The following is a 23,988-nucleotide window of genomic DNA, read 5'->3' as shown; positions in this document are numbered from 1 at the left end:
TTACTGCATTTTGAAATGTGCCTATTCAGACTTTATAATTCTTCTGATGACCTAGAGTTACAACTTCCAATTTTTTCCTCTTTCTTGTCAGCAGCTTTTTTTATCCAGTAAGTCCCACCCATTCCTGTTCATTTGAACTTCTATCTCTGAGTTTAGGCCTCACTCCTCTGAACTCTTGGTGTAGTACCTGGTAGATAATTCTGCATCAGTCTTACCTAATGTGCCACCACCCAATAACAGAAAACACACTCCAACTAGATTCTCTGCAGCAATATCTCCAATGGCATAGTATTCAAGATTGTCTGTAGTTCTCCATGTTCTCAGCCCCTCCCTATTCAAATGTTTCCTCTATACAAAATCTGTAGTCCAGCCACTCTGAACAAGCCCTCTTCCTGAGCATGCCCCTCTACTTTATCTGCTTCTCTCTCCTGTGGCATCTTCCTCCAGTGGACTGCTCAGTGAGCAGTTTCAGAGAGACAGAGCATGGTTGGGTTTAAGAAATAAATGAAAGGCAAGGCCAAGAAGAACCACATGAGCTGACAATAATCTCAAATTCTGTAGGATGAGTAATCTCTAAGGAATCCTAGCCTGAGACTGTAATGTCACCAACTCCCCATGGTGAGTCTGCAGCTTCTCTAAAATGTTTCCTGACTGCAGCCAGTCACCACCTCAAGACCAGCTCTCAACCTGCGGACCCTTCCATTCCCCCTCCAAATCCTCATTTGGATTCTGATTACAGTGATTTCACCCACTTGAGAACCCTCCTTCCAGACCACTGACAAGCTGATAGCATCAGAGAGAAAACCTGCCACATATCTGCAGCCCACCAGGCAAACAGTGATGGTACCATCACTGGCATGCTCTTGCCATGAGATCTTTAATCCCCTGTAGATGCCACTGCTTGAAATAGTTTCAAAGAAAAAACTAACACTCCCTTTGTGATTAAGTAAGATTCACAGGACATTTTTTAAAGATTTATGTATAAACTAACACTCCCTGTGTAATTAAAGATCCACAGGACTTTTTTTTTTTTAAAGATTTATTTATTTATTCATATAGAACTAGGGTACAGGCCTGAGATGCGGAGGATGAGAGGATTCACCAGAGACAGAGTGGGGAGCAGAACAGGCAGATCGATGAACACTGCTGAGGGGAGCAGCGGGCGGTCAGGAGAGGTCTGCCTCGCCATGTGGAGCTCCTCTGGGGCAGGCGGGATCGAACTCATGTGGAAGTGGCTTAAACTTCTTAGTGCTGTGCTTTAACCCGCTGCGCCACCAGGGAGGGATTCGACAGGACATTTTTTTAAAGATTATGTATGCGTGAAGTGGGCTACAGGCCAGAGGTATGCGTTGTGGTGGGGAGAGGGGGCTAAAAGGACTCACCAGAGATAGAGTAGGGAGCAAACATGTAGATGTACTAAAATACACTACTGCGGGGGTCAGGAGAGGTCTGCTGCACCATGCAGGTTAGATCCCTGGTCCTGGATCGAACTCGCACTGTGGTGGCTACGGAGAGCTCCACAATGATTCACTCTAACGCACTGTGACACCAGGGAGAGCCTGATCCATAGGACATTTCTGTGGCCAGGAACAACCTTCATGTTTGCTGGAGTGGAAAGACCTGAAACGGACATCCTCGTATGGTGACTTGGGCTTTTCTAGTACTTGTTTTCATTTGACAGGTAGGAATGTGTTTTGAGTATCCATACAGCTGGGTGAAAGAAAGGTAGGGATTATTGGTTCTGGGGATTCCAGAAAAGATTTATGAAAGCATTATTAGTAGCAGGCAAATGTAATGGATAATGTTTAGTTTTTACTCTCATCTGTGTGAGCCTTTGAAAATACTCATTTAGCCTTACCTGAACGAAACCCATACATTCTTCTTTAACTGAAGCCCAAACAATTTGAATTAGAAACTAGAAGGAATAAATCATGATGGTGAGGCTCTAAAATAATGTGATGTAGTGCCAGCGTGCACAGGGCAGGTTCACGACCAACTCACGCAGGTGGATGAAGAGCGTCCCAGAGCACGCAGTGGGTTTCTCAAAGTTTATGCTCACTCAGGGAACCAGCTTCACAGAGACATCAGGCAGAGGCTGGCGTACAAGGAGGCAGGCACCGGCTTTGAGTGGGGCGCGGCAGGGCGGGGAGGCTGCCTCCAGGCCACCTTGAATCTTTACCATCTTTCTCTGGCTCTTCTCACTTTCTCTTACCTCTTGCCTCTTCTGTAGTCACACTGCTTGTCATCCTGCTCCTACTGCTACTGCTTTTCACCCATACTTCAGGTGTTCTTGCTCCCACATGCCTTATGCATTAACATGACAAGGCTACAGATGATAGCCAGAGAGGCTAATAGCATAAAAAGGCTCATTAATTCATTGAGCCTACACATGGATTAATGGACTTAAGTTCCAACTCTTTTCCCAGATCATCCTTTGAGATTTCAAGAAGGCTTCAGGAAAATATGCCTTTGCCTGCAATTGTGCATATAAATTAAAAACCACAGAAATAATCTGAAGAGTCAGGTAAAGAACATGTCTACTGTATTAGAGTTTCCCAAATTTGCCTGATAAAAATCACCTGATTCTCAATCCCAACCTCAAATCCAAACCTGAACTGAAATCCAGGGAAAACACATGGTACTATAACTCTAAATATGTGCCATCTGCTAGAAACACAAATACAAGCCATGTGTAATTTTCTAGCAGTCACATCAAATATTATTTTAGCCCAATATAGCCAAATTATCACATGAAAAATGTAAAAACAAAAACAAAAAACCTGATAATTACATTCTCTTTTCCATGCTGTTTTCAAATTCGTGTTCATTTTACTTCAAATTCGTGTTCATTTTACAGTGGACCAGTGTAGTGGGATCAGTCCTAGACTGGGCAGGCTCAGTGCTGATTTGGGCAAATAGGAGTCTCGGAGCCTTATGTAGATCTGACAAGTCTTTAATTCTGCAGCAGGGGACCTGACAGACAGGCAGACCAGCAGGAGGGAGGCATGTCCACCATCCCACACAACTCCACACCCTGGCCTTGCACTCACTTCTCAACCCAGCTATCTGTATTTTTTTTCACACACACCCGTTCTGACCTCTGATGCCCATAACATAGGTGACCCGTGCTCTTGCTCCCAAGTGCCCTTTGCAAAAACACATTATCACATATGGAGAATTAGGGTTGAGGACACAACACGAGCCTGATCTAAACCATTTTCCTTACAACCAGCCACTTTTTGCATACTCAGTGGCTATCCATGGCCACAGGCTGCCATCTTGTCAAGTCTTCACAGTATTTAGTGGTTGTGTTGGTCCAGATGAACAACAGACAGACCTGCTCGGCTATGTCCTGTGTGCTCATGAGGAATGATGTGTTTACTGCAAGCATCTGCCTCACTCAAAAACATAAAGTAACTCACATTTTAGGTTTTGCAGCATCTTTTTAGAACAGTCCATTTCGATTGCGTAGTGTGTAGAACACTTCCACCCTCCTGAGACTCAGCTGTGGCCGTCCCACAGATTTTACTGCAATTAGGGAGGGTCTGTGAGAGCCTCCCCTGCCTCCTGGATTGTCAAAAAAGTTCCTCTGGTTCCCCAGGGTGCTGAGGTGGGAAGCCCTTTGTTTTGAGCTGGGCAAGGAGTTCTACACCCTCCTGTCTGTAGGCTTTGGGCTGCTGATGTAATTGGGAGGGATGGTATTGCTCTAAGCAGGTTTATATGTTGTTATGACAAGTTTATGGTGACCTTTAAGTTCTCTTCAATCTTCTTTCTTCTCTGTACACTGTTAATCAACTTTACAACAAAAGATAAAAGAATCCAAACAAACAAAAACCCTTCCCTGTCCTTTTTAGACAAAGGGAAGAAAAAAAGTCTCTCCTGCTCTTAAGTATGCCTGAAGACTGAGGGTGAGGAAGGAGCCCTCTCCCAAAGACACCATTCCCACAACTGGTACCAATACTGATTCCAGTAGGAAATGCCACCAGAGCTGAGATTTCCTGGTGGCAGCTGGGCCCAGAAGAAAGCCATGTTCTGTAGTGTGTCCTGGTGCCTGTGGGATGATTCACTGAGTGATGCATGTTGAAGCTGGTAGTTAAGCTTCACTTAAATAACTTTCTCCTTCTATCCTGACTCAAAGAAGCAAGGATTTTTGTGTCACAATTCCTTTATTCATTAATCAGTTTGGAAAGCCTGACTTGCACTTATTGTAATTGAAGGCAAAGATGTAAAAGATGAGATATGTGAAAAGTCAGGAAGGAGTATCTCAGTCTTTCCCTCACCCATCTCACATATTTTACAAAAACTATACATAGAAACATTTCAAGCAATGCAAAATAACAGAAAATGAAAGCCGCCCATCATTCCCCTTCTGTAAGAAGTCCTTCCTGTTGTTAGAAATCAATGAGCTGTGTACACATTTAGATTTGTAGCTATTCTTGCAAAAATGATACTAATAGAACTCAACCTTTTCACTTGACAAAGACCTCTAAAATGAGAACAATTCCATTCTCTCTACCCACCTTGTTTTTGTTTCTCTACAAGGCAGGATACTGCTGATTTTAACAAGCAGGGATTTGTTGAAGGAAGCCTACCAAGACCAGAAGGTTCTGTTCACTAGAGTTCTCAGGTGGTTTAGGAGATGCTTAGGATACCTGGGAGAAGCTGTTTAGGGTTTTGTGTTCAGACCCCACACATATTAGATGCCCAGTAAGGAACTCCTAGATTGACTCAGTTTCCCTACCTGGAAGATCAGAAACAGTTTTCTGTCTTGTGACACATATTGGGTCTCTGAAGTTGAGAAGCAGGGTGTGCTGGTGTTCTAGCAGTGCAAGTAGAGTCTCCTTGTCTACTAATTTCCTTTGCCCAAACTTGCCTTTTGACCTTTTTTTTTTTTTAAAGGTTTATTTATTTGGGTCCTCCCTGGTGGCGCAGCAGGTTAAAGCACTGCACTGAGAAGCAAAGCCACTTCCGCATGAATTCGATTCCTGCCTGCCCCAGAGGAGATCCACATGGTGTGGCAGACCTCTCCTTGACCTGCCCGCTGATCCCCTCAGCAGTGTACTTCGTCAATCTGTCTGTTCTGCTCCCCACTCTGTCTATGGTGAATCCTCTCACCCTCCGCATCTCTGGCCTGTACCACAGTTCCATATGAATAAATAAATCTTTTTAAAAAAAAGATTTATTTATTTATGCATAGAGAATTAGGGTACAAGCCAGAGTTGCAGGGGTGGTGAGAGTATTCACCAGAGGTAGAGTGGGGAGCAGAACAAGCAGATAGATGAAATACACCACTGAGGGGAGGAGTGGGCTAGTCAGGAAAGGTCTGTCTCCCCATGTGGGTCACCTCTGGGGCGGGAATTGAACTTATGCTGAAGTGGCGTTAGCTTCTTCATGTTGTGCTTTAACCCACTGCGCCAAGGAGGGCCCGCCTTTTGACTTCTTAAGTTAAATTTCCCTCCCCCTGCTGACAACTCTAATTAGCAGTTCCTGCCACCACTATCAAAGAGTTATTCCTATTTCTCCTTGATATAGTGAGAAGAAGTTGAAGATCAAAGTTCAAGAATTGGTCAGTGCCTTGGAAAGACTCACCAAGAGCAGTGAAATCCGACACCAGCAATCAGCAGAATTTGTTAATGACCTAAAGCGAGCCAACAGGTAAAATCTCCCTGTTTGAGGGTGGTACTGTACATGTACATCAGTAAGGATATTTTCATGTTCCCTGGGAACCAATTCTAGAGGTAGAGTCCTCACCTGCCCCCTTTAAGACTGAGTCATTCCGAGAACATGGTTTCCACATTGATCAACAGACACTTAAATACTCAGTAAGAGGAATCTTGGACCCTGTCTTTGGGAAATGTAGCACAGCATGGTACTTTCAATACTTCATATAGTGAAGATTCTAAGAAGTCATAATGCAAAAAGAATCTCTGTTTAAGCCAATGTTTTCCTAACAAAATTGGCCAGAACACCTTTTACTCAAACATTTAATAGCCAATGGGGCACTTTAGGAATCACTGCTCTAAAAGAACAGTTTCAAACTTTTCTGATTCAGGACCCCTTTACACTCAACAAAAATTGAGGACTCTGTACTAAAATACAGTTTTTTAAGGCTTTAGTTTACAAATTAAATTTACTACATATAATATACATGACACTTTTATTAAAAGTAACTTGTAAACATAAAGTGCCACCTCACCTGCTCACCTAAAATGTGATTGTTCTGCAGGCACAAAAGGCTAATGGGTTTATTTACAAAAGGGGAAAGGAAAAGGAACAACCCAGGGAAAGAGAGAGGGATACAAAGTCTGACCAGCTCTGCTAAGAGGAGAGAGGGAGGGAAGGAGAGAGAGCCTTTACCTCGTTACCTCCCCAGAACAACCATTGAAAAACTGCTATTTATCCCCCAAAGTCCCAGGCTTAGCTCTGCCCTTGGGTCCTCGCCATCCTTCCCCTTAACACTTCTACAGGGATATATTATTTTGAAATATAGTTATAAAACCCAGTTTCACAGATGTGTCGTTACAAGGAAAAAGGTGGCTTCAGTTCTTATTCAAGAGGATGAGTGGCCTGTATCTATAGATTAGTACTCACTGGATCTGGTTACCCAGGCAAAAGGACAGGATGCTAGGTAGGACGAAACTTCATTCCCACTTCCCTCTGTTCCCAAAAGCAACCTAGTGACTGCCTATGAGAAAGCCAAGAAGAAGCATCAAAACAAATTGAAGAAGTTGGAGTCTCAGATGATGGCCATGGTGGAGAGACATGAGACACAAGTGAGGATGCTCAAGCAAAGGATAGCTCTGCTGGAAGAGGAGAACTCAAGGCCACACACTAATGAGACTTCACTTTAACTGGTACTTGGCACCGAAGTTCTACCCATGGAAGCTAATCTACAACAGGTCACCAGGGAGAGGGTTTGGGGATGCCTCCATAGCTGTAGGGAGATTAAGGAGGGAAGTTAGTGGGAAGGTCAGCCTTATACAACAGAGTGCCATGACTCAACCCCAGGGGCAAGTGGTCCTGGAGATGCTGGGTAGACCAAGCTCCTGCTACAGAGCTGTGGCTGGCTGTACACCACGTTCAGCAGACCTTGCCTCTGCTTCTAGCTCTGGCTTTGTGCCTTGCCCTCCTTTTCTGTTCTGGACGTGGTGCTTCAGTGATGTCTCAGGTGTTTTTTGTTTTGTTTTGCTTTACGGTGTTCCAGTCTCTTTTTTGTGTTCTCTTTTTGACCTTATCTCTGCACCCTCAAGTTCTCCTCTTCTCTTCTTCATGGGAAAACTGACACACACAGCCTGTGTCACCAGTATGGAGAACTGCTGGCTTGCTTATTGCAACAGACTTTGGTTTTCAAACACCAAGGCTAAAATGTAGGCTATCCATAAGAAGAGTGGGGAGTTCTTATAGAAGAATGGTATATGGGTTACTTTTGGTCCCAGATATTGTACCTACAAGAACAACCCAGAACTGTGCCTGAACAGGTCTGTAGGAGGAATAAAGTTTCAATGCTCTTATGGACCCACATTTGCTCTGGGCTTATCCCATCCCAGTGGCCCTCATTAGCAACTAGGTCTTAGCGCTGCGAATCCTGTTGGTGGCATGTGTATTGGAACTAAGCTTCAAGAGCAAGCAGATACTTAACCCAGAACAATACACAACTGCTCTTCTGCAGAAATCAAAGCATTCACATGAGGACATATGTAGCTCTGGACCTGCCTCTTTCTCTGAAAGCAAGAAGCTACACAGACGGGTATTGAATGGATTTCAGTATTTTCAGACCAATCCTATCTGAGATTGTTACTAAACTAATTCAAGAACTGATTCTGACATCATAAAAGGCAGGGAGTGAGGCCTGGTTGAGACCCCCTTTCACTTCTCAGACATGTTAATTCACATATGGTGCCTAAACTGGTTAGATTTTAATCAGAATGCTGAGAACATTAGCCAGGCCAATGTATCTGATTTTTTCCAAGATCTTAAAATTCATTACTCCTTTTTTCTGTCACCTTCCCTGTTTTACTCCCTCACTTTCTTACAAGTCTTCTGTGGGTAACCTACACCAATATATTTTAAAAGCTCACTTGACATTCCCTAGCACCTACAGTTCCATCCACAGATGACCCATCCTGCCTTCTGTGTTGTGTGACACACCCTATCACCTGGGAGGGCAGAGCAGTTCTGTCCCCAAAGCCACTACTCTTCTTTCTCAGGACAGTAATGAGACAAACCCACACCAAGAAAAAGAAGAAACAGCATTAAATACTTCAGTCACTAGAAAGTGACCACTGGCTCTCTTCTGTTTGAATCTTATCATTTTAGTTCAAGCTTTATTCTTGGGCTAGCTTCATTTTGTCACAAGAAAAATGTTTTGGCTGAGATGTGCAAAAAAAAAAAAAAAAAAACTTGTGCCAAAATCATGGTTTTCACCACTTTCCAGGTTGCTTGGTTAGTGTTTTCCTGAGGAAGCTGGGCTATAGGGAGGGAATCCAGTCACTGCTCTCTTGTGACTAAATACACAGGTTTTCACCACTTTCCAGGTTGCTTGGTTAGTGTTTTCCTGAGGAAGCTGGGCTATAGGGAGGGAATCCAGTCACTGCTCTCTTGTGACTAAATACACAGGTTTTCACCACTTTCCAGGTTGCTTGGTTAGTGTTTTCCTGAGGAAGCTGGGCTATAGGGAGGAAATCCAGTCACTGCTCTCTTGTGACTAAATACACATTAAATAATTTATATTTTTCACCAATACTGACAAGCAGAGCTTATGCAGGAATAAAACATCTTATCTGTTGGTCTCGGGATACCGTTCTTGCCCTGCCCCACATTGAAACAAGGAGCCCAACCCAAGTCGTGGCTTCTGAATAATCAAGATTACTGATTGTACTTGGCCTCATTCTGATTTTATACATCAACATACTACTTTTAAATATGTTGTGATTGGGTGAGAACTTTCCCTGGCAAAACTGTTACTTTTATAAATGTGTAGAATAAAGACAATACATTAAATAGTTGATTTCCTTTTCTTGTATTTTTCAAATATTCCTTAAGACATAGTAAGGTGAACCACTAGCCACTTGATTATGCTAATCATGGAACTGACTAAAACTGTACTGATTAAGTAACTGCAGTGTCTGGATACTTTTCCTCTTAAATCACCTGAAGTTTTCTTTTAAAAGGAGCTGGTTTCTGTATAATAACATCTCCATCTTGTATAAACAATGTTTTTGATGCAGTACCTCCTCTCAGAGTTGTCTCTGACCTACAAGCAGGGAGAAAGAATTCATTTGACAGTATTCTTGGAGTTTATTTCCCATTGCTGAACTGAGGCACAAAAATCACAGGTAAGAGACTTTTGTTATCAATACAGGCTACCGACTGGATCCAAGGCTTTTGCCACAATATATTTGTACCAGCCACCAAGCTACAGTAAATTCCTTTTTTTGAGATTTATACCAAAGGTCATTTAAATACCTTTATAGCTTCTATGGGCAGTTTGCTAGTCACTGGAGGTTAATGACTATTTCATATTCAGTTTCATCTGCTATGTGGTATCAGGCCTCTAAAGTTAATACCCATGCTGTTTATGTTTAACAACATAATTTGCCTTTCATCCAAGAACTTCACCACATTCCTCTGAGCCTGCAACAGTACTTTACAGGGGCCTGAGAGAACTCTAAATTGGAGCCATGAAGTTTCAGTACTGAGAAAAGGCAGGCCAAACCACAGCTTACAGGCCATTTCTTTACAGCTGTCAGGATGAAGCTCTAGGAAGGATTTTACTACTCTAAATAAAACTTGAAACAATTTGAAACACCACAGTGCCTGTTCCCTTCTACAGATGTTTTCTATGGCCCGCAAGTTATTCTGCATTTTTATTCTATCAGTTATCTCAAAAGTTTGGTGTGTCCTACTCGTTTTAAGTGATGAAAAACACACCTAGGTTTTCATTCACAACTTCTGAAAGTTGTAAAGCTTTAAACCATTTGTAAATGCCTAACCAAGAGTATATCTCATCCTGTCTACAAATGAAAAAAAGTAAAAAGATCATGCTAGTAATACTAAGTTTACAGCTACACCTACGTCTAGGTGCAGCAAACAGCTATAGGTAGGGTTTAGAGATCAAATGGGGAGTAAATTCTCTGAAGTGTCTGCATTTAAGTTAATTAGGGTGCAGCCAGAATGCTAAGATTCCTCTCTCCCTGCGCACGCACGTGCGTGCGCATGCACACCAGTAGCCAGGTTAGTAGAACACTACCAAAAAGCCTGGACAACAGCAATTTATACAACTTAGTCCATCCAAGAAATACAAGATCACCACTTTTCAAAAAGGCTTGCAAAGTCTCTAAGGCTCAAGTGGGAACTCCTTTGTAGAAGGGGAATCTATTATGAAACAAAAATTATTCTTTTGCACACACAGTTCTTACTGAACTTTATTCAAAGCCTGTTCCTAGTTCAATGAAACCTTGTGTTTATATGGGCCAGGCTGAAGTTAGTGTTGAATTTCCTAACTCTATTTGTAATCATTCATGAAGTGACATCTGCCTTAGGCCTGCCAATCACTAACTTTCTAGAAATGGAAACAGAATTATCAATTAACTTAATGCTGCCTACTGTCACCATAGCCTCACTGAGCACTAAGTAGCTGTTAAATAACAACAAATGGAAAAGGTTACAAGGTGAACAGCAATCACAATTGCTGTTATATATTGTTGCTTTGCTTAATTTTATGTAGAGGAAGACAGTTTCACAGGCAACCATTACCTTTTTGGTTAAGTTATTCTAAATAAATTTCTGTCACACTTCCGTGATTCTGCATGTGACCATGAACATCATTCTATTTCAGTAACATCAACTGCTTGGATATAAGCATATCCAACATTAGTGTACCTGATTTTTCCATTGTCAGGGTAACTGCCTCTTACCTGCTAAACATTTGAAATATTTGCTCCACAAAACACAGCAAGCTACATATAAAATACCCTCATTCATACTAATGAACTGCTTAGTTGTTCCTGCTCTACCATTTACTTTTGTACTTTTCTGCAAACCAAATCCATGTAAAGGAAAAATGTTCTGTTTGTAGAACTCATAGTATTCACTTATAGTGCTCTTAACCAGAACTGTCAAGTAAAGGAGACCCCCTAACTTGTTTCTGTTGGAACCTAATGCAAAGGTAATGAAACATTTCACTAATCAGTTTTCAAACATATTGTCAAGACTTATACAGCATGAGATTTAAGTTTCCAATTATTTTAATATTACTACTTTTAAATCTATTAAGTGATCAGAATCTGCTTGAATGTACAGTTTATTCAAAGCACCCATGACTATGTTTGCATTTATCAGTATTGTCCTACTGTTGATATTGAAAGTCTCACTTTAAAGTTGCTACTTAATTAACACTATTATGCCTTGTATTTTTTTTCTTCACTTGTATGCTTTAAATGGTTCCAAGTGCTTTTCGTTTCTGTAAAATAGCGACTTTGTGTTGTTTGATATAAAATTGTTCAAAAAGAACTCCGTGTATTTATACAGAGACATTTATAGTATTTTACATGCTTATATTCTGAATAAACATTTCTAATTCCATAACACAATTATTAGCTAAAGGATTCGTCTGTCTTTCTGTTACAGATACCAAAGGGTCTTAGTCTGGTTTCTACCAATTAATTTCCCAACAAATTTGAAAGAGCTGATATCAACAAGGAGTATTTATTGTGAATCACACAATAAGAAAAGGACTGCAACTGCCTTCAGCCACACTGTGGACCTACTAATGGGGGTTCTCATTTTATAGAGGTGATGGAAAGCACTGTCAGTGTTTTAAGCTGGGTTACTCTGGGGCAAGTACAGCTGGGTTATGTGACTCCTATGTCCAGTGTCTCATTAGCACCCAAGTGGCTCTTTAGCATACCAAGGAATCCCTGGTGACTACCACAGATCTTCTGCCATCTGCCTCTCCAGGCCATCAGATTTCAGCTGGTTCAAGAGTCAGTGCCCAAGAGCCTCTGCAGGATTGAGGGTCTATTACTGGTAATTGGCTGGCCAGGTTTTGGAAAATTCCTATTAGCCTGGAGGCTTAATCACAGGAAGGTTAGCCAAGTGAGTCTAGGTCCAAGGCTTTTGATAACAAACACTTTTGTCTTACAGGTAAATATTAAATCTGGGATGTTTCACATTTAATCAAGAGCCCTTGCCAAAGCAGACTGACTAACTAGATGTTAAAAATAGGTTAAAACAGCTGATAGTAAACAAAACCTCATTTAGCTCCAATTTCTATATTGTGACTTACAAGAAAAATATATAGTTAGCCACTCAGATTATCAAAATGTTTCTGCTTTTATTGGTCTTCCTTCACAATTCCTAACTCACAGCTCCCCAAAATCTTAGAATTTCCTTTATGTTGAGATAAAGCATCACTTGTTATATTTATAAAATGGCTTCAATGTAAAGATCCAAAGGGGGCTGCTTACTGGGAAACCAAAACGAATAGACAAATTAGGACTTTCAGTTTCATCCTCACTTTCTTGAAGGGGAATAGCTAGAAGATGAATTCAATTGTCAATGGCCAAGGAGTTGTTCACACCTAGTCACTGAAACCCCCATAAAAGCCCTTAATGGGATGGTTCCCACGCATCCTGTGAACAGTGGAGGGAAGTGGCAACCTCTAGATAGCCCTTTCCCAACCTTTGCCCTAAGCATCTCTTGAGAAAGAACCTTTGATCTAGTAAGTAAACAGATTTCCTGAATTCTAACTCCAATAAGTAATTCAATATGGGGGAAGGGTGTCTTGAAACCTCTTAATTAATAGCAAATCAGTCAGACAGAAGGTACTGGGCTTTCAGCTGGCATCTGAAATGGTGTGTCTTGAAGCCCAATAACCTGCACAATCTGATGCTACCTCTGGGTAGTGTAAAAACTGAGCTAAATTAAGTTGAATTATCAAACACCTCCTGGTGTTGGATAATTACTTGGTATTGTAATAATGTCAAATTTTCTGGGCGCTCTTCCCTAGTCTAGCAGCTAAGAGAGCAAAACTATCCTCATAGGCACAAATCTGTATGCAAGAATCTGCAGGCTGAAAATAATGTCACAGAACCATGGCTGAGCAAGAAGTCAGGGGAAAGAAAAGATTTAACACCATTTGCAGCTCTGCAGGGTTGCAAAAGGAATTTAAAAAATTCATTCACATATTAAATCGTGCATTCCCTTCCTCTTTTATGTCAAGACAACCTAGAACTAGGAGACCCTACTATGAATAATTAACATTTTTAATGTCAGCAACTCATTGTTCCTACTTAAATAACTAAATTCAAACTTGTATTTATTAGAACAGCTCTCAGAGCCAAACAGGATGGTCCTGCATTCAAATTCTCACTTTGATTACCTAATTATCACTGAGATGCTTATTTTCAGTTAACAATGACACCCACACTGAAATTGAATCAAGGAACCATACAGAGACTGCCTTTCATATGTAGGAAGAATGGAAAGTTATGCACTTAAGATTTTTTCCTTTTAAAAATTTCACCAAAATGGAGTACAATCAGGAATTATAAGGAATTCATACATCCAAAAGGACAGCAAGCAACCTTGCAACATGTATGTTCAAAATAAAACAAAAATCCCAGCACAATGTTGTTACTTCCATTGTGAAAGCAGCATTCTGACTATAATAATGGCTTAGTCCTGAAGACAAGCCAAACTCAGCAGAGAGGCACCAAAAATTCCAAGCACCAGCCCCAGGTGCTCCCAAACCCCCATGGCCAGTCTGCTATTCACACAAACAGGGAAAACTACAAATATTGTAGCACCACCAAGTAAACAGCCAGAAGAAGGAAGGAAACCCATACCCAACAGAAACCCTATCTACAGAAAGAGCAATGCAAAGGCAAACAATGGGGAAAAAGAAAAATAGAATGGTCACTCAAACGCTCAGGGAAGCAATATACTAAAGAAACAAAGTTAACCTCCAGAACCCAAAAACAGTGACATGGAAGAATTTTTCTTCTTGTCACATGAAGAATCAAAAGTTGCCATAATTAAGAAAGTCAAAGAATTTGCACAGAGTAAAATTAGGAAAACGGATCAAAGATATATGAAAAGATGCAGAAAAAGAATGCTATACGTAACAATCAATGAACAGAAGGCTGAAATTGAAACTTCTTTTTTTATTTTATATAGGCACTGGGTTATATACTGCTATGAAAATTCAGGCACAGGTATTTGTTTGATATCTGTTTTTAATTCTTTTGGCTATATACCTAGGGTTAGAATTATTGAGTCATAGGGTAATTCTATGTTTAAGTTTCTTAGCACTGCCAAGTTGTTTTATATTCTGGCTTCATCATTTTACAATCCCTCCAACACTTTCCAAGTTCTCCACCTCCTTGTCAACACTTGTTACTTTCCTTTTTGATTAAAGCCATTCTGAGACAGGAAGGGAAGGAGGGAGGAAAGGAGGGAGGGAGGGAGGGAGGGAGGGAGGAACTAGGGTACAGGCCAGAGTCGCAGGGGGTGAGAGAAGTTACCAGAGACAGAGTATAGAGCAGAATAGGCAGATCTACTGAAACACACTGCTAAGGAAAGTCAATGAGACATAAAGGTCTGCTGTGCCATGCCAACTACCTGGCCAGGGACTAGACTCAGGCCATAGTGATGATAGCACTGAAACTTAACCTCAAGGGTGCCAGAGAGGCCGAAGACTGAGATGTTTAATAAGAAAACACACTGCAGGACGCAAAAAAGAAGAGATTCTGGGGGGAAAAAAACATGGAAATAAAATAGACAATATGTAATAACAAATCAGTAATCTTGAAGATGCAGATACAAGCAGAGCCAAGACAGAAGATGATAGATACAAAAAAAAAAAAAAGCTGAACAAACACTTTGAGAAATATATAATACCATAATGGTAGGGCATATAAGAGTCACAGGAACCCAAAAAAAGAGAAAGACGGGAGCTGAAATGTTATTCATGGAAACAACTAAAGAAAACATCTCTAACTTGAAGAGGAATGAAAATGCACATACAGCAATAAATGCAAAGCTTCCTAGAAATCAAGACAAAGCTGACAAGAGGGAAGAAACTGATCGCTGTAAAGGAACACTGACTAGATAAACATCAGACTTCTCTGAATAAACACTATGGGCAAGAGGAGAATGGAGTAATACATTCAAAAAACAAAAAAGTCAGCCAAGAAGTTCTCCTTACATGAGGGAAAGATAATGTTTTTCTCAGACAAAATCTAGAATTTGCTTCCACTATAACTCCAAGAAATATTACAAGGATTTAGGATTCCTCCCAACTAATAAAGGAATGAACACAAAAACTGTACAAGGAATTAAAACACAAAATTAAGAACATAATGAAAATAACTTCCACATAATGTTAAATCTTATCAGACTCACTTGTTAATAAAAGACAAAGACTGGATTAGGAAACAGAATCTAACAAACTATTGTCACCAGGGAACACACCTAAACTTCAAAGATAAAGATCAAAAGCAAAAGGACAAAGGGCTGGAAAACAATTCTATAGCAAATGGCACCCAAATGAAGGCAGAGGCAGTCATACTTACATACATAAAATATATTTGCGTGCCCTCCCTGGTGGCGCAGTGGGTTAAAGCACAACAATGAGAAGCTAAAGCCACTTCAGCAGAGTTCGATCCCCACCCCTGAGGTGATCCACAAGGTACAGCAGACCTCTCCTGATAGGCCCGCTGCTCCCCTCAGCAATGTACTTTGTCAGTTGGCCTGTTCTGCTCCCCACTTTTGTGAAGCCTCTCACCGCCCCTGCACTTCTAGCCTGTACCCCAGTTCTGTATGCATAAATAAATATTATATATATATATAAAATCTTATTATGTATATTGTTGGGAGTGACTAAATGCAGAGATTTACTGAGGAACTGGATAAGGGCAATAATAAATCAGGCCTTGCATCCAAAGGTGATAAGGTGGTAATAAATCTGGCCTCGCATCTAATTAACAGGTCCTTGCCTTGGGATGGGATTAGATGAAGGTGATAACGAACTGGGCCTTACATCAAGGACACAGCGATGAGTCACCCCTTTGAAATCTGAGCTTAGGACCCATATAAGAGACCCTTCCCCCTTATTGAGTTGGCAGTAGCTGTGGACCCACTCTAGGGGCTCCATCTCAGCTGCTGTCCGGGAGCAATAAACTCTGCTTGCTCAGCCTTTCTGCCTCCTGCCTTCCTTTCTTGCAGCCGGTCACAGAAGTTGGGACAAAACATATATATAATCTTTTATATATATATATATATACTTATATATACATATATAGGTGTGTGTGTGTGTGTGTGTGTGTGTGTGTGTAAACAGACATGGATCACCACTATGTAAGGGGACAATACACCAAGACATTACACTCATCAACACATACCCACCAAATGAAGGCACACCAAAATATGTGGATAACTGCTATCATTTCAGTAAACAGGTATCACAGTAAACAAATCCATGGTAGGAGATTTCAACATTACTAATGAACAGAGCAATGAGACAGAGAACAAACAAGAAGACAATAGCCCTCAACAAAGACAGAGATAACATGGGCACATACTCCCAAAATTGAATACACATTTTTCTCAAGTGCAAATAGATCATACTCCAGAACTAATCACATTCTGGGTCATATGATAAATATCAACAATTGCATGAAGACTGAATCAAGGCATTCTTGGTGGCGCAGGGGTTAAAGTCTCAATCTGTGTCCAAGTCACTGCAGCATGAATTTAACCCTGTCAGGGAGGTGACCTACATAGAGCAGCAGACCTCTCCTGCCTTGTCCTCTACGTCCCCTCAGCAGTATTATTTCAGTAGATTGCCTATTCTGTTCCCCACTCTGTCTCTGGTGAACCCTCTCACTCCACCCCAACACCTCCATCCTCAGTTATTATATGCATAAATAAAAATAAATCTTCTTTAAAAAAAGACTGAAATCACACCAACTATTGAAAAGGGTCAGTCAAGACGGGAATCCTGATGGTAGGATGGAATGGCCATTCACCTGCCCAGTCTCTAGTCACCAAAATGCCTCAGAAAGCCAAAAACCAAAACCAAAGGCTAAAGAAATACAGTATGCACACAATAGGGGTCTACATGCTAGAGCTAAACAAAGGAAAATGCCCAGTAGGCCAAGTCACACTTTCTGTGGGTTCTCACCCCATGCACAATTGCAAGAAACCTCAGGCTCCAGGAACAACAATCAGGGGGTTTACAAAGAGAGGAAACAAAGCTTACTGTAGTCACTAGTGACTGGCTATTTCACACAGTGATGGAATCAGTGATGGTTGACACTGGTTACCAGGAGTGCTACAGGTCTTCCAGAGGCAGTGTCAGAGACACCAACTATTAACAAAACAGCTCTTTGTGAATTAGCTGGGATAAACAAACAGATCTTTGAGACATCAGATAAGGGCCATTGGCTCCTTTCAGGCATTATCAGTGACAGGACCTGGAGGCTCTCTCTAACACAGGTCTTTGGCTTCTCTTCCCTCACTGGAGGTTGCCTGCTGGATGTATCTTTTTTTTCTTTGGAGGCCAGGAACCAAGTCTTCCCTTTCTTTCTTCAGGGCTGGAACAATTTTCTTTCTTTCTTCAGAGGCTGGAGCCATCTGTCCCTTAGCACCCTCTGACCCTGGCTTAACCCTCTTTCAGGGTGTCTACCCACAAGTATGACTGAACTATTTTTCAATCCAGTGCTAACTGGACCACTTAGCAACAATCAGCTCATAGCTTGCGCCTGATTAGTGCATTCCATGGTTCAGGAAGTATACAGTTGCATAAAAGAGCTAAGAAACAACTGCCAAACTTACAAAAAGGCAGTTAAGTTATAGGGCTTTGAGGAGCAAGTAACAAAAAGGCAGTGACTGGGTTCTAAGAAGCAACTGCCACATCTGACCTGTGATAGAACAGCAGGATGAAAGAACAATGCTGGTACTTGCACCCATTACTGAGGTGACTGAGTTCTAGTAACAGTATCTTCTTCACTAACCAAACCTTATCTAGTGATAAAGGTATAAAACTAGAAATTAATTGCAAAAAGCAAGCTCCATTATATGGAGGCTGAATGACATACTCCTGAAAGACTACTAGATTAATGAGGAAATGAAAAAAATTAAAAAATACCATGAGACACAGGACAATAAGGAAGCAATCTTCTAGAATATATGGAACACTGCAAAAGCAGTACAGAGGGAAGAATGTAGAAATAAAGGCAAAAGTCAAGAAACAAGAAAGAACCCAAATAAGCACTAAGGTCAGTAGAAAAAAAATAAAAGCTAATAATAAATAGTTCAGAAATAAATGAAATGGAATAAAAAGCAGTTAAACAAAGCAATGAAAATGTTTTTCATTGAAAAAATGAATCTCTAAGATCACAAAAAAAAGTAGAAAAAATTCAATTAGGATGATATACAAGAAGAGAAATTACAAATGACACAACAGAAATCCAGAGGATAACTAAAGATTATTAAAATAACTTCAAGCATCTAGATAGATAAGATGGGCAGATTCTTAAAATTATATAATCACCCCAAGGTGAATAAAGAAATGGAAAACTTGAACAAATCAATTACAAACAAGGAAGATGAAACAGTAATCAAAATTCTTCCCCCCCTCCCAAAAAAATAAACTTAGGACCAGATGGTTTCATAAGCAGTCATACCAATAGTTCAAAGATGAACTACTAAACTGTTTATCCTACTGTAACAGGGTGGTCCCTAGGAAAAAGGGAAGTTCTAGGTTCCCTGCCCCACCCAGGGGGAGGGTGGAGCTGAGCAGAGAAAAAGGAGAGAAGAGAATGAAGCAGGATGGAGGAGGAGACCTAAGGAAGCCACATGGAGCAGCAAGCATGTGATGAAGAAACCGGGCTTGTTTCCTGACCCTGGATTGGTTAAGGCAGATGTGGGTGAGATACCTGTAGGGAGGTGTGACTATAGCAGTGTTTATATTGATTTTGATTTTGCTCTATTCCTCTCAGATTTGTCTGGCCATTTTTGACACTTGTCCATGGTCCCTGCCAGAGGTGCTTTAGTCTTGTGGTGGGCTTTCAGGCCTTGCTTTGGACCAACCCCTTTTGGGTTGACTTTTGCCCACGAGGGGATGGGTAACTTCAGGTGTTTGATTTAGAAGTTATATTCTTTGTGTTCCGTATTGTATATTCACTGTATTAAAGTCCCTTTTCATTAAAGTTTATATGTTTTGTCTTGTTGCGGCGGATGGCAGAACCCACTTAGAGCAGGCAGGTTTTTGGGGCTTTAGGGGTGCCCTTCCCCCGTCATCTTAACAGATTTGGGGTGCCCTATAACACTACTAAAACTGTTTCCAAAAATTGAGAAAGAAGGGATACTATCAAATGCACATTATGAAGCCAACATCACACAAATATCAAAACCCAAAAAAGGCAACACAGTAATTGCAAACTGTAGGCCAAACTGCACGCCCTCATGAATATGAATACTAAAATTCTCAGTAAAATCTTAGCAAACAAATACCAACAATACATCAAAATTATCTTAGCCAAAAAGCCAAGATGTGACATTTATTCTAGGGACACAAGAATTGTTTAATATTTGAAAATATGTCAAATCACACGACAAAAAGAAAAAATAAAGCTATTTGATCACACCAATAGATATTAAGAAAGTTATCTGATCTGATAAAGTTCACCATCAATTTATGACAAAAAACTTTGGATAAAACACAAACTCACAGCTAACTTCGTTCTCAATGATAAAAAACTGAAACACTTTCCATTAAGATTAAGAAAAAGATAATGATGTTCTCTCATCACTGTTTTTCAATCTAATACTGGCAGTCCTAGTGTTAAGAGAATGTCTTAAGAGAATGTCTAAAGGAACTCTGCAGAAACTTATGGATTCCACCCCCTACTCCAGCTTTCTGGACTCTACACACCACTCCAGTGATTGTAAACTACAACTCCCAGCAGTACCAGGGAGAGAACTGCAAGGACCCAAGGGTGGAGCTAGCAGGAATGAAGTCTGGGACATTTGGGGGATAAATAGGGCGTGATTGCATCTCTCACTCTCTTTCTGGCTCGGGAAACAGCTCTCCTGACTGCGTGACTCTGTGTGTTCAGTCAGCCTAGCTGTGGGGTATTCCAGTTAACTTTGTAGCCTGCTCTCTTTCCCTGGGTTGTTTCCCATTCCTTTCCCCTTTTGTAAATAAACCCATTATTGACCCTTCTGTGTGTACCTGCAGTATAACAGAATTGTGAGCGCGGTTGAGGCCCCACAGACAGGCGGCCCAGTTCACTGTGGGCTACCCTGTAACACTTAGCTCTAGCAGTCAGGGAAGAGAAAGAAAGGAATCTAAATTGGGAGAAAAGTAAAGCTATCATTATTCGTGATGATATAATGCATAGAGAGAAACCTCAAGACTCCACACAAAAACTGAAACAATAAACCAGGGCCCTCCCTGGTGGCATAATGGGTAGAAGCACAGCACTATGAAGCATCACAAGTTCGATCCCCAGCCAGGGGAGTGACCCACATAGCATGGCAGACCTCTCCTGACCCGCTATTTCAGTCCATCTGCATGTTCTGCTCCCCACTCCATCTCTGGTGAATACTCTCACCCACTGCACCTCTCATCTGTACTCCAGTTCTGTATGGATGTATAAATAAATTAAAGAAAAAAAAAAACTAGCTCAGTAAAGTAGAATACAAAATCAATACCAAAAGAATCAGTAGCCTTCCAACAGCATTCTAAAAAGGGAAAATTAAGAAAACCTCCCCATTTACAACCGTTCAAAAAAAAATTTAAGTATCTGTTAATAAAATTAACAAAACAGGTTAATGAAAAATTACTAAAGGGAAGTTATAAAACATTGTTAAAAGAAATAAAAGATGATAAATAAATGGAAAGACATTTCCTTTTCATATATCAGAGAAATAAACACTGTCAAAATGGCTATCCTACCCAAAGCAATGTACAGATTCAATGCAATGCCAAACAATCTCAATGGCATTCTTCAAAGAAAAAAAAATATATATAGCTGAAATTCACATAGAATTACAGTATTACCTTGTATAGCCAAGCTCTCCTACTAAAACAGGGAAGAATGGAGGAATTAAATCCCCAGGCTTAATACTACAAAACCATAATACTAAAAAACATTATGGTAGCGCAACAAAAACAGACAACAGAACAATGGAATCAAAAAACCCCAGAAATAAAGGCACAAATATATATAGTCAACTAATCTATGACAAAGGAGCAAAGAATGTACACTGTAACAGGAAAATCTTTTCAAGAAGTGGTGTTCAGAAAAATGGACTACGATCTCACACATACACAAGTCAATTCAAAATGAATAAAAAAAAAACCATAAAACCATAAAATAGAAGAAAATCTAGGCAAAAACTCCATGACATAAACATCAAAAACATCTTTGAGGATTAATCTCCAGAATAAGGAAAACAAAGGAGAAGATTAATAGCTAGAACTTCGTCATATCACAAATCTTAAGTATGGCAAAAGAGACAGCACCCAAAATGATGAGATGCCCTATTGAATGGGGAAAATATCTGCAAACCATAAAACTGATATGGTACTAATAGCAAAAATCTACAAAGAGCTCACACAACCAAAAATCAACCAATCTAATCAAAAACTGGGCAAAGCTAAATTGACTTCTCAAAAAAAGAAATGCAAATAGTCAACAGGCATATTTAAAACAGTCAACAGCATTTATTATATGAATGAAAACCGCAATGCAAAAGTACACACCTAAGGCCCTCCCTGGTGGCAAGCGCATTAAAGCACAGCACTAAGAAGCTAAAGCCACTTCAGCATGACTTCGATCCCCACCACGGAGATGATCTACATGGCACGGCAGACCTCTCCTGGCCCGCCCACTGCTCCCTTTAGCAGTGTTACTTTGTCAGCTGATCTGTTCTGCTCCCCACTCTGTCTCTGGTAAAGCCTCTCACTGCCCCTGCAACTCTGACTTATACCCCAGTTCTGTATCTAAAAAAAAAAAAAAAAATTATTCAATTATTCTTACAGAACTGGGGTACAGGCCAGAGGTGTGGTGGGTGAGAGGATTCACCAGAGACAGAGTAGGGAGCACAGCAGGCAGATATACTGAAATACACTGCTAAGGAGAGCAGCAGGCGGGCCATAAGTCTGCCACACCATGTGGGTCAGCTCCCTGGCGGGAGATCAAACTCATGCTGCAGTGGCTTCAGAAAGCTTCATAATACGGTGCTTTAAACCACTGCACCAACAGAGAGAGTCCATAAATGAATAAATCTTTAAAAAAAATAAAGTAATATAACTAGTACAGTCACTATGGGGAGATGACCTACCATATGACCTGGCAATTTCACTTAGGAAACTATTCAAGGGCCACAAAAACTCTAATCCAAAATGAATCCTGCATTCCTATGTACTTCAGGCACTATTTACAATAGCCCAGATACAGAAACAAGCTAAAGGTCCCAAAACAGGTAATGTTTTATATTGTGTGTATTTCACACACAATAAAACAGAACTCAGTGATCAAAAAGATAAACATGCCATTTTTGACAACGTGGATAGAGATGGAAGGGATGACGCTAAGTATAAATCTGAAAGAAAAAGAAAAGTATCAGATAGTTTCACTTATTTCTGGAATATAACTAAACAAAAGGGCAGGGAAAAGACAAAACTTGCAAGCTGAAGGGAGAGGGGTCAACATAGGAGAGGAAAGAGCACCTCACAGGTGCTATGATGGTAGAAGAATTACAGGGACTACACCTGAGGGGCAAAATCAAATTCTGTCAAAAAATTAAAAATATAAGGAAAAAAGTAACTTTAAAAATAAAGTGATAAACTGGTCATTCTCCATTCTTAAAAATTATAAACAGATATCGCTGCTTTATTTACAATGGAAAGACATGGAAACAACCCAAATGCCCAAAAGTTGATGACTGGATTAAAAAGATGTGGTACATACACACGATGGAATATTACTCAGCAATCAAAAAAAGATAAACACATGCCTTTTGCAGCAACATGGATGGAGCTGGAAGGGATCATGTTTAGTGAAGTAAGCCAGAAAGAAAAAGAAAAATACCAGTTGGTTTCACTCATAGCAGGAGCATAAAGGAACAGGGGTTGGGGGGGAAGTGCACTGGACTATGGTGATGGCACACGGGTGATTTGGTGATGGGAAACCTTTGGGGGTTACAACTGAGATGTAAAAAAGCACAAAAAAAATGTAAAAATAGACTATTATGTTAAAATTTAAAAAATTATAAACAAAGATACATGTGAAAAAGCTATGCTTTCTTCTCAGTCTTCAACTCACACCAGAACTCTGGGGACATGTAAGAGATGTGGGTAAGGAAATATTCCTACCAGAGACCTCCCTTACGAGCACTGACATAAGAATCTGAAGGAATCGGCTTGATGCTGATAATTATATAATAATTATATAATAATAACAGCAGTTCATGATGAACATCCCAGGATGATTTATGTCGTCTGTAGTCTTGTGATAGACTCTTCCTTCACTTGGCATTTTGGGAGGCAGCCTTTTCTGTCTACAGACGGTGCTGTCCCGAAAACCTAGTGCCACTCATTAATAAAATGCTTTTTGTCAAAACAAACAAAATTTTAAATAAAAATTACTATCACAGAGCTGAGTATGCATTTATTTCTCCCCTGAGATTCAAGGACAATAATGCAGTGCATCATGAAAAACTAGTTATAGTACAAACTGAAGTTACTGAGTTAATTAACTATACATCTTTGCCTTAAAGTAACCAAAATGTAAATTGCTTGAAATTACTTGTTTTTGCAAACACTTTTAATATTTCTATCATATAAAGGCACCTTTATTTTCTATTTGTCACCTTTTCTTTAAAGAGATGCAATCAAAATATGAGCAAACTTGAAACCTATAATCAGTAATAGCAACAGAAACCAGGTAAAGGTATTGATTAAAACTGCCCAAA

General features: G+C 40.3%; 1 protein-coding gene across 2 annotated transcripts in view; it reads left to right on the top strand.

Annotated features, from left to right (window-relative positions):
• The window catches only part of MCC (mutated in colorectal cancers), a 312,445-nt gene extending 300,905 nt beyond the window's left edge, over positions 1-11,540 (top strand). The window contains exons 16-18 of one of the 2 annotated variants that reach the window (XR_001145197.1): positions 5,533-5,655; positions 6,671-8,416; positions 8,517-11,540. Coding sequence is in view for 1 of the 2 variants with exons in the window: in XM_004678375.2 (XP_004678432.1) it covers positions 5,533-5,655; positions 6,671-6,851 (304 nt within the window). In the remaining variant the exon portion in view is untranslated. Of the gene's footprint in view, positions 1-5,532; positions 5,656-6,670 lie in introns of both variants that reach the window. The other variant, XM_004678375.2, reaches the window with a different exon arrangement.
• The last annotated feature ends 12,448 nt before the right edge of the window (positions 11,541-23,988 follow it).

The sequence above is a fragment of the Condylura cristata genome, unplaced genomic scaffold (assembly GCF_000260355.1).
Source record: "Condylura cristata isolate star-nosed mole 26May11 unplaced genomic scaffold, ConCri1.0 scaffold00007, whole genome shotgun sequence".
Lineage (NCBI taxonomy): Eukaryota > Metazoa > Chordata > Mammalia > Eulipotyphla > Talpidae > Condylura > Condylura cristata.
The sequence above is the reverse complement of the archived record's forward strand: the minus strand, read 5'-3'. Positions and strand labels throughout refer to the sequence as shown.